The 15,057-nt window shown below is 34.1% G+C and overlaps 1 protein-coding gene across 5 annotated transcripts in view; it reads left to right on the plus strand.

Annotated features, from left to right (window-relative positions):
• Nucleotides 1–15,057, plus strand: part of FAP (fibroblast activation protein alpha) — a 64,719-nt gene that overhangs the window by 15,207 nt on the left and 34,455 nt on the right. For all 5 annotated transcript variants that reach the window (XR_008998809.1, XM_036884128.2, XM_057505485.1 and 2 more), the window contains 7 exons: nucleotides 1,338–1,390; nucleotides 4,717–4,786; nucleotides 5,467–5,587; nucleotides 6,480–6,634; nucleotides 8,684–8,787; nucleotides 10,534–10,669; nucleotides 14,252–14,296. Coding sequence is in view for 4 of the 5 variants with exons in the window: in XM_036884128.2 (XP_036740023.2) it covers nucleotides 1,338–1,390; nucleotides 4,717–4,786; nucleotides 5,467–5,587; nucleotides 6,480–6,634; nucleotides 8,684–8,787; nucleotides 10,534–10,669; nucleotides 14,252–14,296 (684 nt within the window). In the remaining variant the exon portion in view is untranslated. The remainder of the gene's footprint in view (nucleotides 1–1,337; nucleotides 1,391–4,716; nucleotides 4,787–5,466; nucleotides 5,588–6,479; nucleotides 6,635–8,683; nucleotides 8,788–10,533; nucleotides 10,670–14,251; nucleotides 14,297–15,057) is intronic.

Raw genomic sequence — 15,057 nt, forward strand, 5'->3', positions numbered from 1 at the left:
TTGACTATTTAATTTGGGTATATTATATTGCCTACTAATCCACAGGTTGAGTTAAAAAAGTGAAAGGAAGCAAGAGTCTACTTTTCTCCCTAAATATTCAAGAAGTTAATGTGGGTTCTAGAAGAGCCCAGAAAGCTTAACTGAAACACGCGCAATTGAGAATTTGGCATACTTGTCTGGTATAATCTAGTGGTAGAAAGTACTTTCCTCAGATGGAGAGAAAACATCTTTTGGGAACACTGATATTCATCAGAAAGGGAGACTTATACTGATGTTTCTAAAGCTATAGGACATCATAAATCATTAGTTAATCCCCCCATATTTTAATCTCATGAAAGTTTATTACTGAAAATGAAAATATAAGTATACTGCTTATTTTGCTCACTTGCTCAAGGAAGATTAATGAACAGTAGTCAGTTATAGACCAAGATTTAAATCTGTATCTTCAAAAGCCGAGGGTAGGAATATCCCACCGAACCAGACCACGTACTCTCACTTAATTTCCCTTTTCTGAATGAACTTATAGAGGGAAGTTCATCATCTTATCTTTTCTACATATACATCTTCAATATGATTTTTTTTTTGCAAAAGGGCAAAGTAATGTACTGTTGAATTAAAATTCTAACAATTACTTTTAGATCCTAGTCACCATCAATCTTCAGAAAGACTTGTTTCAAGGAGCTAGAGTTTCTTTACCAAAAGTTTGAAAGCATTTTAAAAAACAAAATCCAAGGTAATGCTTGCATTATTCACCAACCATGGCACAAATATACTTAATGAGAAAAAGAGCAGGAGGAATTATAAACTATATATCTCCTATTTATTTCTTCAATTTATATTATTAAGAAAAGGATTATAGTCAAAGAAAGGCAACCATTTTACATTAAAACTATACATTGAATGAAATTCACTTTACCCATTTTTAAAGGGTATTATTATAATGAATTACCCATGTAGAGAATAATCCTTATGGGCCATGGAAATCATAGTGGTTTTACTTCAATTAAGGTAAAGAATGAAAGGAAAATTCTTAGGATAATAAAGCATATTAAAGAAAAAGCTTTTTATATTAAGAAATGTGTTTGGATATGCTTTTTATGGAGTGAGGGTTGAATCATTGCTTAGATTAGTTCTGGAACTTGGACAAACAGTGCAAAAGTCCACAGTAAAACTCTTTAAATGCAGACTTGCTTGGAACTGAAACATACCCTTCCTACTGCTGTGTGAAAATAGTCCTTTTACAATTCTGAGCCTTGAACTGAATAACCTACGATTATTCATTATTGATGTGTCTTTTAAGAATCATAATTTGTCTTTACCTCTCTTCTTTCTGACAGCTTTGGAGATACTCTTACACAGCAACATATCACATCTATGACCTCAGGAATGGGTAAAACTTCATGTCTACTTATTAATACACTTAAAATCTAATGTACATAGATTTTTTTCATTCCAAACTCTGACCTGAGGTTAAGACTACATTATCTTGTTACTGATCTTAGTTTCTTACTTTACAATATATATGTACCCATAAAACTTAAGAATTCAAGAAAGTACTTCTCTGGAATTTCACCGTTTTATTTGACTGATATTTTGCATTTTTATACACAATATAGTTTATTTTCCCTACTTTTGAATGCTAAATTATAAATATACAATTTATGGAAGTAAGTTTATATAGTAAAAGTACAAAAACATGCATGGGAATGAAACCCTATTTGTAGGACAGTGGCTACTTCATTGAAAGGAAGAAGAAGGGAGGAAAATACAACATTACTTGTATCTATGCACATATTCCATTACTTCAATCTAAATTAATTTTTTTGAAATTATAGAATGTTAGTATCTCTTAAATTTAGACGGTAGATAAATTGCCATCTACTATATTATTTTCTTTATCTGTATGTTTAACTATTTGAAATATTTACAATTTAAAAGAAAAAAATTAAATGAGTAGTTGAAGAACTGAGGAAGAGAATTCCTGGTGAAAGTAATAGTATGTAAAGTCCCAAAGGGAAGGAAGAGCATGGGGTGTTGCAGAACTCAAAGCAGATCAGCGGAGTGGGATTTGGAGGAAGGCATGCTGACTAGTGGGAGGTGGTATAAGGTTGGGAAGGGGTTGAGGCCAAGAAGCATGGGCCAAATAATAATAAGGAAACCATTAAAAAGAGAGTTTAGACATCGTTCCGGTGACAATAGGAAATCACTGGAGGGTTTTAAATGGGAAATGACATGATCAGATTTGCACTTTAGAAAAACCACTCTGGGGGGTGGGACTAAGTATGGACAATGAATTGGTTTAGTTACTCATCTTAATGTGATATCCTATTTGCTGTTATGTAAAAGGGAAAAATAATTATATGGCTTGAAGAGGTATTGAAAAATTTTATGGTCTATTTCCCCTTTTGTCTAGCAAGAGTACAAAAATTCAAAAAAATTTATCTACTTCTTTTAAATGTTCAGAAAAGAGTAACACTGATCTCCTTAAACTGTCAAATTAAGAAATAGGAACTGCTTTGTAAAGTACAATCTAAATCCATCTAATGCACTCTCAGTCTCTCTTCTGTGTACCCACATCATCACCAAATTCAAGAAGAAGTATTTATTGCTTTTTGTTGAGCTCAAATATGTGAAAAGCATATAAGGGAAAATACAAATGAGCTGGACATGCCAACCCTACTCTCAAAACACCTTTACACTGGTGACATGGAAGCCTAACTTCTCCAGCACAGTTTCTGAAGTCTTTAATCATTCCTTGTTTGTCTTTTAATCATTTTGAAATTCCCCATGTCTTACCTATGTTGAGGGGCACCGAATTAAACAACATTCAGAAAAGAAGATGATAATACTAATTTTAATAATGGTTCTATAAGCTTTATGGCCTAGGGTAAATTAAATATTTTGCTTTTGTGCAGTTTTTTTTTTTTCTGCACAACTATCTAGTTTGGCAGATTGGTTTTTTGTCAGGTAAATATAGCATACTTTAGAAATGAGGGATGGCAAGTTTGCTGAGATTCAAGTCAAGACTGAATACTGCTAATTCCAAGTCTTTGATGTGCCTCTGAAGAGTTTATTAAAGTCTACCACAGAGAAAATAAAGATGGTTCTGGTTTTAAGCAAGAGAAGGAATAGTGAGGCGATGGCAGCCTTTGTGAAGCAGCCTTCCCCACTTCCTGTCACACTGTTAATTACTTAGAAAACAGAAAATGGCAGCTGTGGTGACTTGCCAGTCATGAAGAGACTGTGTGCTGAGATTTTCAGCTTGGCGCTATCTGTATGATCGCATCGATGATTCCACGGCATATGGAAGCCTAAGGCAGTGTTACAATGTCAAAGGGAACGTGAATCCTGGTTTGAGGCAGAATGGTAAACCAGGTGAAGAATGTCCTCCCTCCTGGGTCATTCCTTTGCGCCCTCCCATGCCTTTCAGTAGGCTCGGGATCTTCCCGTGAGCCTGATGCTCATCACCTGCCCTCTGGCAGTCAGCGCCAACGGTCTGCTTCCTCCAAGGGGCCGCACTCTTTCTCCAGTCAAAATTGATATGTCTAGTGCCATGTTCTCTCATTTTCATTAGGCTTCATGCTGCACGATCTAGTAAGTTAAATAAAATTAATGGTTATTCCAAGTCTTCATAGTGTCCAAACCTTAAAAAAAAAAATGAGAAAAGTAGAAATATCAGGCATATGTTAGATCCAAGTTGAAGAGATTTTTTTTTTTTTGGAGACGCTGATCAAGGAGTCTTTTTTCAAACTCCCCATATAGTACTTTAGAGGCAGGCATTGTTTTTTGTCTCCACAAAAGCATCCTTGATGAAACTATTAATGCACTCCTCAACAAGATAATAATCAAAACTCAAGCATGGCATCCTATGACTTGTTAACTCCAAAAAATCTGAGCACATTCTTGCTGAAGAACTACGAAAGCTCCATAGCGCAAGACAGTTGATTGAGTATTTGCAGGGTGACTCTAAGCCTCAAAGTGAGATTTTTGGCCAGTAGGCTATTTGAAATTTCCCCCTGGGTGGAGGACTTTGCAAGCCTAAGGCATACTGCCCAGTATACGATCTGTTTTTCAGTTTAGCTTGAGATCAGATGTTCCTTTCCTTTTCTGATTTCAAGTCAGATCCCTGGGGAGATTGTCAAATGGCATCTTATTTTCAAAAATTTGAAATGCATATGCATTCACAAGGATGGGGGTTGTGAATGAGAATGTGGAAGAGTACATATTCAACTGCAGCACGATTACAGAGTTTCAGAGCTGGAAGACACTCAGCGACCATCTCAGCCTGGTGTGTACAAATTTTACAGCCCCGTGGGTTAAAAGATTTGAGTTTAATTAGGGGTCTGCCAAGAACTAGCAATGTGCTTTAAAAAATTCTTATCATCTCATAACATTTTCTATAAAATGAGGGGGTTCCATTAGGTGATTTCTAGAGATAATCCCATATTCACCGTCTACCAATCTTTCATCCTTTCACTTCACTAGAAAGGTCAGAAAATTGAGGCCCAGAAAAGTTAAGTGACTGTAAGTAAGGAGAGAAGAGCTTACGCGCTGTTCTGCGTTTTCTATCCCACGTTGCCACAGTTCTTCCATTTGGATGGAAAAAGCAGAGGGTGATCCTTTGTTTTCACTGTGTGTTTATTTTCTGTCTACACAGGTTTTTGCATTGAACAGCAAGGCTTCTTTATTTATTTGTCTTTCTTTCTTTCCTTCTAGAGAATTTTTAAGAAGTGAGCTTCCTCGTCCAATTCAGTATTTATGCTGGTCGCCTGTTGGGAGTAAATTAGTAAGTGTTTAAAGTATAGAAGTGTTTAATCATTTAAATAAAAAAGGAGCCATTTGATTTTGGCCTTTGTTAAATAACCCTGCCTGGAAGAAAAAAAAAAAATCATGACTATTTTAGTGGTTAAAAATGGGAAGAGTTTTGATAAATCGAAACCCATCTGAGAATTCCGCAAAATCTCAACCTCATGGATAGACTTCTTTAAATATCGCAGTCAAAAACTTTATCCTTCTATTCAGCCAGAATGCGCTGTGCCAGAAAGCTCAGGAAAAATATGGTTTTCACAAGTTTCCCAGACTAGCTTCAGACAACATGAAATTTTGTCCAAGCTCTTATTTAAGGACTCTAAATAAAGATTAGATCTGGCTAACTATTAATATTCAGAGATTTATTTCACTTCCTGTCAATATGCACATTTATTTGGGTAATAAAACAACTAATAGTAGACTTTATTCTTTATTTGGTATAAAATTTAAAAATCATAATTTATATTAATATGAGTTTGTTGGGGTTTTATGGCCTTTTTTAAAAAAGATATTTTAATTATATTTTCTGAATATGGATTATCACTCTTCTTAAAGGTGTCAGGTGAATAATTAACAAAAATATACAGACTTCATTGTAAATTTTGTTGTATATTTTATGGAATTTCCCCTTATTAACTATCTTACTACCACTTCTAGGCCTACGTCTATCAAAACAATATCTATTTGAAACAAAGACCAGAAGACCCACCTTTTCAAATAACATACAATGGAAGAGAAAATAAAATATTTAATGGAATCCCTGACTGGGTTTATGAAGGTAAGCTGTATTCTTTTTCTATTGCTGCTGTTTTAGGCTTTTAATAGAAAATAACTATATACATTTAGTAACATTTAGATATGTGGATGTTACTGTGATGAATGGTGGCATTTCTGAAAGCTATTATCAGGTTATGAACAGGATCATGTGTTCTGAAAGAAAATCTTATCAAACTGGTAGAATTTATTTTCAGGAGTATTTTATAGAGTAGTAGTAATAATTTATATTCCAAGAAGTATCTGGTCCTTAGATGCTGTTTTAGTACAGTTTCTAGAGTTTACTTTTTCTAGAGAAATAAGTCTTTTTTCAAAAACTAAACAACTGTCTATATTATTTTGTGGGAAAATATTCTTAGTTTTTGTTACTCTTGTGAATTTTGTCCTCTTTTTAGACTAGGTAGGATCCAGGACTGAGCTGGACTTTAAAAGGTCTTCTAGTCTTTGCTTTTACTAAAACATATATAGCTGGACTGTTTTTGTTTTGTTTTGTTTCTTAATATTCCCTGGAGAGAAAGTCACCTTTCAATATTTATGTCCCTCTGTAGTATATTTACAGTTCTTGTTTAGGCCACTTTAGGTGACTATAAAAACCAGTAGCTTTCCCAAAGGGAAAAATTAATTATTGTTGAGAGGTTTATTATTCATTTTTTGTGACATTTCTGTTGAATATCAATTCCTTAAAAGACTGATTGATGTTTGATATGGAGTATAAGGTTAAACTATTCCTTTAGACCCAGATTATTTATCTTTAAATAACCAAAGGATGACATATATCACATCCTCATTAAAAAAATTATTTCAGTCAGTAAATGGCTATATACATTTTAAATTATGTACATTGATTTTAAGAGTAAGCTATAATTATAATTAATATGTTAGTATTTATTTTTCAGAGGAAATGCTTGCTACAAAATATGCTCTCTGGTGGTCTCCTAATGGAAAATTTTTGGCATATGCAGAATTTAATGATACTGAGATACCAGTTATTGCCTATTCCTATTATGGTGATGAACAATATCCTAGAACGATAAATATTCCATACCCAAAGGTATGTTAAATACTTTTAGCAGATTTTTTCATTTTTCTGGTGTCAAAATGACCAGCCAACACCGTGAATAGAGGTGGGATCAACAAGTTTGGACAACTTCCTACCCGTGCATTGTAAGGCAAACATTGTGCAGTGCTCTGTCGTTTATGTGGACATCTGTTGCTTTAGACATCTGGTTGTGCTGGATGAAATAGTCTTTGCAAAATCTACTGCAGAATCTATGAAAAACATATGGTTTACATGATGGAGAAAAAAGAAGCTTAACTTAATTTTTTTCATATTTCATGCCTTACATTCAGGGTAAAGTTCTGCTTTGCAATTCCCTCCTGCATTCTTATGTTAATGCAGACTAGAATGGGAAACACAAATGTTGAACTTGATGTTCCTGTTAGGGAGAAGCAGACATGGGTTATGATCTTCACTGGACATACAAAGTAGGTTAAACCTGTGAGCCCAGTTTCTTCCCTGAGGGAATTAGACATGGTATGAACCCAAAGTTTCTTACATAAAGACTTGAGAACTCTTAGTGTACAGACTTTTCATTCAGTTCCACATGTGAAGAGAAGTAACACATATGTGCAGTAGAAGAATGGCCAGGTCACAGTGAAGAAGCACTGTTTCCTAATTTAATTTAGATAAGAAATCTGAAAGAGAATCAAATCGTAAGATCTCTTGCACAGGGACTGGAAGTGATTTTAGATTGCAGTTCCTTGTCCTTTAGTCCCCATTGTTTTTACTTGCCAAGGGGAACAGAGCCAGGGATGGATCCAATGGGTCTCTATATGTGACGAAGATGAGATCGATTGGCATACACATGGCGGATTGGGAAGCAAGCCAAAGGGGGCATGGTGAGAGAAATAGAAATTTTAGATAGTCTAAAATTTATGTAAAATTTATGTTAAAATTAATTTAAGAAAAGGCAATGGACAGGAGATGAGTATCTAGGTAGGAGTCCCCTTAAGGACTGTGTTTAAATCCTGAAAGCTGGCGATGTTGGGAAGTGAGAAGTGTGATACTTAGTACCCAAGATGGGAAAGACCTTGAATCTATAGGAGGTTGTAAGGGATCAGGAAGAGATGAAGAAACCCAGAATTGATGAATAACTAACACACAGAGAAGTAGGGACCCAAAATCTCATGTTTCTTTGAAGACTGAAGTTGCTGAAACATCTGACATTAGACTGAGAGGTGAGATATCTGGAAAGAAGCAGGGTGTCCCAGCTAAAGGTCAGAGAGATAGGGAGGTCAGAGAAGGTCAGTTAATTCTTCAGATAAATCCAAACAGCATGGAGTCATTTAAAGCTATGTACCTAAACTTTGTGGATTTAAATTTTTTAACAATTTTAACATTCTCTTTTTCTGTAGTAAAATATCAGAGGAACTCTTAAGAAGCTGTCTGGATGTGACTATTCTTTTACATAAATTTAGGGCACATGATAGCAAAGAAAGCACAAAGCAAGAAAAGTGTAAATCCCATGGACACTTAATTTGAAGGTTAAATTTCTCTAATTTTGGTAGGATGATAGCAGTAGTAATATGACCAATGAGATAGCGAGTGTTTGGTGATTGTCCTAGACAAAATTATAGAGTAAAAGCAAAAAGTATCTTTCATCATTTTTTCTTTATACTCTCCTCCCCAAACCAATTCCACTCTATACTTCTACTAGCACAGGTAGAAGTGATTATTATAATTACCCTAATAATGAATAAAAATAATGGGAAATATCTGTCTTGAAAGTCAGGAGAGAGAATATCAGTTGTGGAACTACATTTTCATATCCAAAGTATTTCTTCTGTGAGTTAAAGTTCTTTCCTTAATCACTTAAAATATGTGTTTTCACTGTAGTTGAAACAATGTAAGTGCCCTGCAAGTGAAAATGAAATGAAATTCCTGGTCATGTTATAATTAGAATTTTCCAACAGTAATGTACTTAACAAAATTAGCTTATAAAATAAGCTTATAAAAACAGGCCTAGGTTTCTAATGTATCTTTAAAATGTTGGTGATAATTAGAATTGTGTGAGTTTATAGATCTCCATTTTCTTGGCAGGCTGGAGCTAAGAATCCTGTGGTTCGGTTATTTATTATCGATGCCACTTACCCCGAATATGTAGGTCCCAGAGAAGTGCCAGTTCCAACGATAATAGCCTCCAGGTAACTAATATCAGATATTTCCCAACTTTTAAACTGAATTTTCACATTGTGCTTTCTTAATCAGTATTTGCACTTCTTTTCTAGTGAGTTTAAGATATGTATACAACAAACAAAAATAAATACATAAAGAAAAATGGCATGCAAAGCTAAATATATACAAAATTGAAAATTACAAATAAGTTTCTTAAATTGGTTTTTAAACAGTGGCCCCTTGTTACACATATAAAGATGATCATGTGGTGATTTATCTAAGTGACATTGCCTTCAGACATGTGAATGCAAATTGGGACCAATGGGCAGAAAGTAAAATTTGTATCTGTCTTCTTCCAATCTTCTTTCAAGTTTGACCTACTTTCTCTCCAACCCAGGGTCTTTAGATTATGGTTATCACATGTGCATAACAATCAAGAGAAGATAAGCCAACCATCTCCAGATATTAGCATTTTTCACAAGAATCCAGTCTACTTGCAATTATCTGGTTATAGAATTATCTGTTTGCGGATTCACTGTAGGCAGACAGGGCCATGAAACACTCTCAAGTCCCCAGAATGGTGCCCTGTATGATCATATCTGATTAATACTGATCATAGCAGCCTCCCAGCCCCCTATTAGTCCTCTGTGGTCATTCTGGTGGAAGCAGATAAAGAGGTACCTTTCCTGGTGGGCATCCTTACCACTCCCCAAACTCCAGCAGGCCAAAGCTTGACTTCTCCTGCTTCATGAAGGAGAGTCAGCCAGGGCCAAATGATTGATCACTAACGAGGAAAAGAACTACATCAGATTCCCCTGCTGGACCTTGCCAAGATTAATCCACTCTGGGATAATAAAAAATGACTTTAATTTTTTGAATTATATGTCATTTCTCCACCCTAATCTAGTCTATGAAAATTCAACTAAATACATTTTTTTAAGTGCCATTTTCCTTAGGAGAAAAACAGATAAAAAAGTACACCACACAGAGAGTCAAGAGCTTTGTTTGAGCATCTATAAAATGCTAATAGTATAATAGTAGTAGCTAACATTTTTTGAGCACTCATTATCAAGTTGGGCATAGTGTTCTCAGCAAATCTTTATAGCAACCTTTAAAACTGGTCATATTATCATTGCCATTTTACACGGCAGCAGAGGCCCAGATATGTTAACTAGCTCACGGTAATAGAACTAGTAGGAGGTAAAGCTAGAATTTGAGCCAGACACCATTCCTAGCTCCATGATTTAATTTATATCATATGTGCCAGTCACTATTTGAGTTACTTTGTATAAATCATTTCTGATTATTATACCAACCCGAATTTCAATCCGTAACCACGCTCACAGTTAAAACTCAGCTTCCAACATAAACTTGCCTGAAGAGAAAAATATTTGGCTCTCTCTCAACTATTTAAAAAGTGAACATTTAAGTTGACCTATACAAAATAACTAGTTTAATGCTTTTTCATCTCTAGATTGACCATAGCTATAGCTTTATGTCTTAAAGTCTTTCCTGAAATGTAAAACTCCAGAATGGGGAGGAAACTCAAGCATAATCCAATTTCTTAGATAAAAGAACTCTCTTACAGGTATTCTTTAAAAGTCAACACGTATAGTTAAGCTCTCTCTACGGAGAAAGGAAAGTTTTGCCTTCCTTATCTATAGAATAAGTATTTCATAATAATAAAATACATCCTTTAGAAAACAGAAATTAAGAAATTATTTGAATATAATAATAGTTTATGGTTGTGACTGTCCTTTTTGATTTATTTGCAGTGATTATTATTTCAGTTGGCTCACATGGGTTACAGATGAAAGAATATGCTTGCAGTGGCTCAGAAGAATCCAGAATGTTTCAGTCTTGTCCATATGTGATTTCAGGGAAGATTGGCATGCATGGGATTGTCCAAAGGTAGGGTACCATGGACGTGTATTTCTGAAGATGCAAATACAAGAGTGGGGGCTTATTTATAGCTAACTTTTATACAGTAAAGCCAGAATTACTGCATTCAACTTGGGATTGTATTGCAAAAAACACTTTCAACTCACATGTCCATTATTTGTATTAAATAAATAAGGTGCTTATTGTTTACTTGAATGACTTTAGCATTGAAGTTGAAGAGAGAAAATGACTGCATGAACCAATATAACACTGGGAAAATCAGGTGTCTTGTTCTGAGTTAGGATAGAAATCCATCCTTTTGAGACTGCAAGATTGGCAGTCAAAAAAAAGCAAAATAGTGAAGATGAAAAGATAAGGCGGCTTATTAGGGAAATAAATGTCTTCTAGTCAAAAGAACCAGAGGGAAAATACAAATAGCAGCATGTCCTGGCCAATGTCAAAATCAAAAAATTCCAAAGAAAATGTATACTATCAAAAGAAACCAGATATTCTCATTTAAAAATAAAAAGTAGCCAAAAAGATGACATGAAATATCAGATCAAATTATCCTGCTATCCCATTATCTTAGAACAGCATTCCATAATGTGCTAATTTTAAGGAGAAAAAATTTGAAAACTACACAGAGTTGTTGTTGAGTTTTAATTGTTTCTATTGTTCAAATCCGAACATAATCTGTTGAATTAATGAGTCAGAAAACTATTTCACCCATCTAAAAGCTTTAAAATAGGCTTGTTCATAAGTACTCATTTTAGAGACTAAGAAATACAAAATGCTTTTTTTAAATAGGAAATTTGATGGGTACATTTCATGAGACTTCTAATTATGAAGAAATGCTTCATTAAACCAAATATAGAATAAACCTATTTTATAAAGTAAGAAAAAAAGCACAGAGCAATCAAAGTAAATCACTAAATTCCATCTAGAAATTAGGATATTATGTTTTGCAAGGAAAAAGTCATATGAATCTGTTTGGAAATATATCAGGACTTTAATAGTCAACATTACTCAGGCTAAAAATATTTTTTAAAATCACTGCTGTGTCTGTAAGAAGCTTGACTAATTTCAATGGAATATGCTAGAAGCTTATTTTTATCTTATTTATAGTTTGATATACAAAGCAGAAAAATTTGCCTTTAATGAAGTTTCAAAGGCAAAAAGAGAAAAAACGATGGAATAAGTTTGATTGTGCCAGTTAATTAGAAACCATTCATCTGATTAGTAAACTTTCCGTGAATGTATCTCTAATGTTTTTGAGTCTAGGTATTAGGAATTATTACTTGAATTGTATTAGTTTGAAACTATAAGCTTGGTGTTTTAGATACAATTTTTAGCTCTTAAAACTAGGCATTTAAAAACTGTGATTGCTTTGGAATCTGAAATTCTAATTAATCAAAATCTGAGACAACTTTAATCCAAACTGACAGAACATATAAGATGCTCATTCAATGAGATATGAAATTCCCTGGAATGTAAACTTTAGTTTTATGGTCCAAAACAATGATTAAATTTAGAATACCAGGTTTGAATGATTTTAGGATTTCAAAACAACCTCTGTTGCAGATAATCTGGTAAACACATGGAGCACATTTTCAGATTTAAGAACAAAAGTGTTGGATTTTCCAGCAACCATACTTATACCTCTGTGTGTGTGTGTGTGTGTGTGTGTGTGTGTGTGTGTGTGTGTGTGTGTGTGTGTTTGAGAACAAATAAACAATAGGGTTAAGTGACCTGACAACATTTTATTCATACTGGGAGCCACGTCCCAAAGAGACAAAGGAAACTGGTTACTTGCAATATCATTTTATTAGTGAGATTTATTAGGAAATTTGAAATTTGGGAAAAAATCATATTATTCCTTCTTCTCTGAAAGGGTGATTAAAATTAATTCTATCTTTATGGCTAAAAATAAAAAATTTTCACTGCATTTTCAAGTCTTAACTTGTCTCTGAGGCACTGGTCTATTCCTTTAGGAGAAAATCCAAAGTATGTGTTTAAAATTTGTTATTCCCTGCTTTTTATGACAGTATGCTCTTACCATGCTTTTCTTTCTACTTCACTGACTGTTCCTTTCCAGCCCCTCTTCTGATTTCTCTAGAAATCTTATTATTCTCCAAATTAGTATATTTGCAAGGTAGGCTAACTGCTGTAACAAGAACAACAACAAAGCCCTTCTGATAATTCAGTGGGTTAATATAATAGAAATATTTTGCACGTTTATGTAGCCATCCAATAGGGAGGCCAGGTAAGTGGGGAATGGCAAGGGGTGGGGGTGCTCTGCTTCACATAGTCATTCAGGAACCCAGGTTGAGGGATTTCTGCTATCTTCATCCAATGGCTTCCAAGGCTAGTCTAAGGTCATTCAAACCTGACTGTCAACATCCAGCTGGACAATGTAAAAAAAAATGCAGGATCGTGTACGAGAGGTTTTTATAGGTCAGGTCTAGAGGTAGAATGAGTCACACTGCTCACACGCCACTGGTTAGAACTTATCACATAACCACGTACAACTGGAAGGGGTCCTGGGAAATGTAGCCTAGCCATAGTCCAAGCAACAAGAGGAAATGACTGCTGATATCTTACAGTCTCTACTTGCTCTCTTTAAGTGTTTTAACTATGCCGCAGGTTTCACTTATGACATACCCTAGAATTCATTCTGAAAATCTGAGCTTTTAAATATTTCTGGCTACATTATCTCTACTCCATCCTTACTACCTCACTACTGCTACCTAGATTTGGGTCTTTATCATCCTTTTTCTGAACATTATAATAGTCTTCCAACTGCTCTCTATGCCTCTTTCTGCCTTACGCACTTCTAATCCACTTCTTACCCACTTCGTGTATCATGTTCACAGTTATATTTTCTAAATTGTGATTTTGAAATCTTTCAAAGGATTTACCTACAGGAGAAACCCAAACTTACTAAGGTGACATAAAAATTTCTCCAAGATCATGCTGATACCTCTGCAACCTCCCTCACCTTCTAACTCTTACTCAGAGTCACCCTCCACTCAGCCATACTGAATTATCTATGGTTTACTAAGCTGGCCTGGTCTCTATGCTGTCTATTCTACCTAGAATGTTCTTTCTCTAAACTATTTGTCTAGGAAACCCTATTCATCCTTTAGGTTTATTAAATATTTGTTCAATAAAATGATTGACTGTATTATGCTGAAGTATATACCAAAGTAAGATTCTGTGAAAATTTTAAGATTCCTAGCTACCTCATAAGACTGAGAAAAGAAAAAAATTGAACCTGAACTCCGCTGAGAAATGCCTTTTTACCAATATAACACCAAGTGATTAAGTTGTACTAGACCTCCATAGATATTATAATTCCAGTCACTGCTTCATGGAAAATATAATCATAATTATTAAAGGTTTGCAGTATGATCCAATCCTTAGATTATCTATATGTATGTAATAGTGGTGTTGTATAAAATCTTGCATATAAATCATCTTAAACTCAACTACATAGTTGACTGGCAATAGTGCACTCTGACAAGGAAGCTTAACCAGTTCAAACATCCAGACTATATTTTGGAAAAACTATCCTCCTCATACTATGCTTGATGTGATCTTTTTTTCTTTTAGACCCAGGAGCATATAGAAGAAAGCAGAACTGGATGGGCTGGTGGAGTATGATTTTGCTATCTTTTCCTTATATTTTAATGAAACTTAACAAATTCTCAAATATAGAAGAACTACTTGAATGATTCCATACTGGCACTGCTTATTTTCATAGAAAAAAATAACAAGGTAGTGATCCATTCAGTGATTTTGTGCCAATCTTCATATCTATGTATTTAGAATTCTCTCGAGAACAAATCATATTCCTCATGTCCCAACATTTACTTTTATACCTGACCCTCTGATATCCATAATTAATATCATTTTTAAACAAATGCAGTAAAGACCACTTTTGAAAATGGAACATAATCCCTGATCTGCTTACAATATCTTAATAATTGTTAACCATTTGAATCCAGGAAAAATAAATATATCAGATATCCATCATAATTTAGAGACAAACTACCTTTTGTTAAAGTTGATATAAACTGAAATGAATAAGTCAAGTCAATTTCATAAATATACATATGTATATATGCATAAACATATATATATATATATATATATACATATATATATATCATTGTAGTTTTTAAGTAAAGTGATATCAAATAGGAAAATGTGTGTTTGTTATGGTCTATTATGTACGTTTCTGGATCCAGGAATTTTAGTTTATATACATTTAATCTCTGTCTTCAACTAAGATACTTCAGTTTTATTCATTAACTAAAGAATGGTTATTACATTATTAACTATATACAGTAAGTGAATATTACATTCTAAATAGCTAGGTAACAAGGATAGGTAAGAGCTAAGTAATTCAGAAAAAA

This window comes from Manis pentadactyla, chromosome 8 (genome assembly GCF_030020395.1).
Source record: "Manis pentadactyla isolate mManPen7 chromosome 8, mManPen7.hap1, whole genome shotgun sequence".
Classification (NCBI taxonomy): Eukaryota; Metazoa; Chordata; class Mammalia; order Pholidota; family Manidae; genus Manis; species Manis pentadactyla.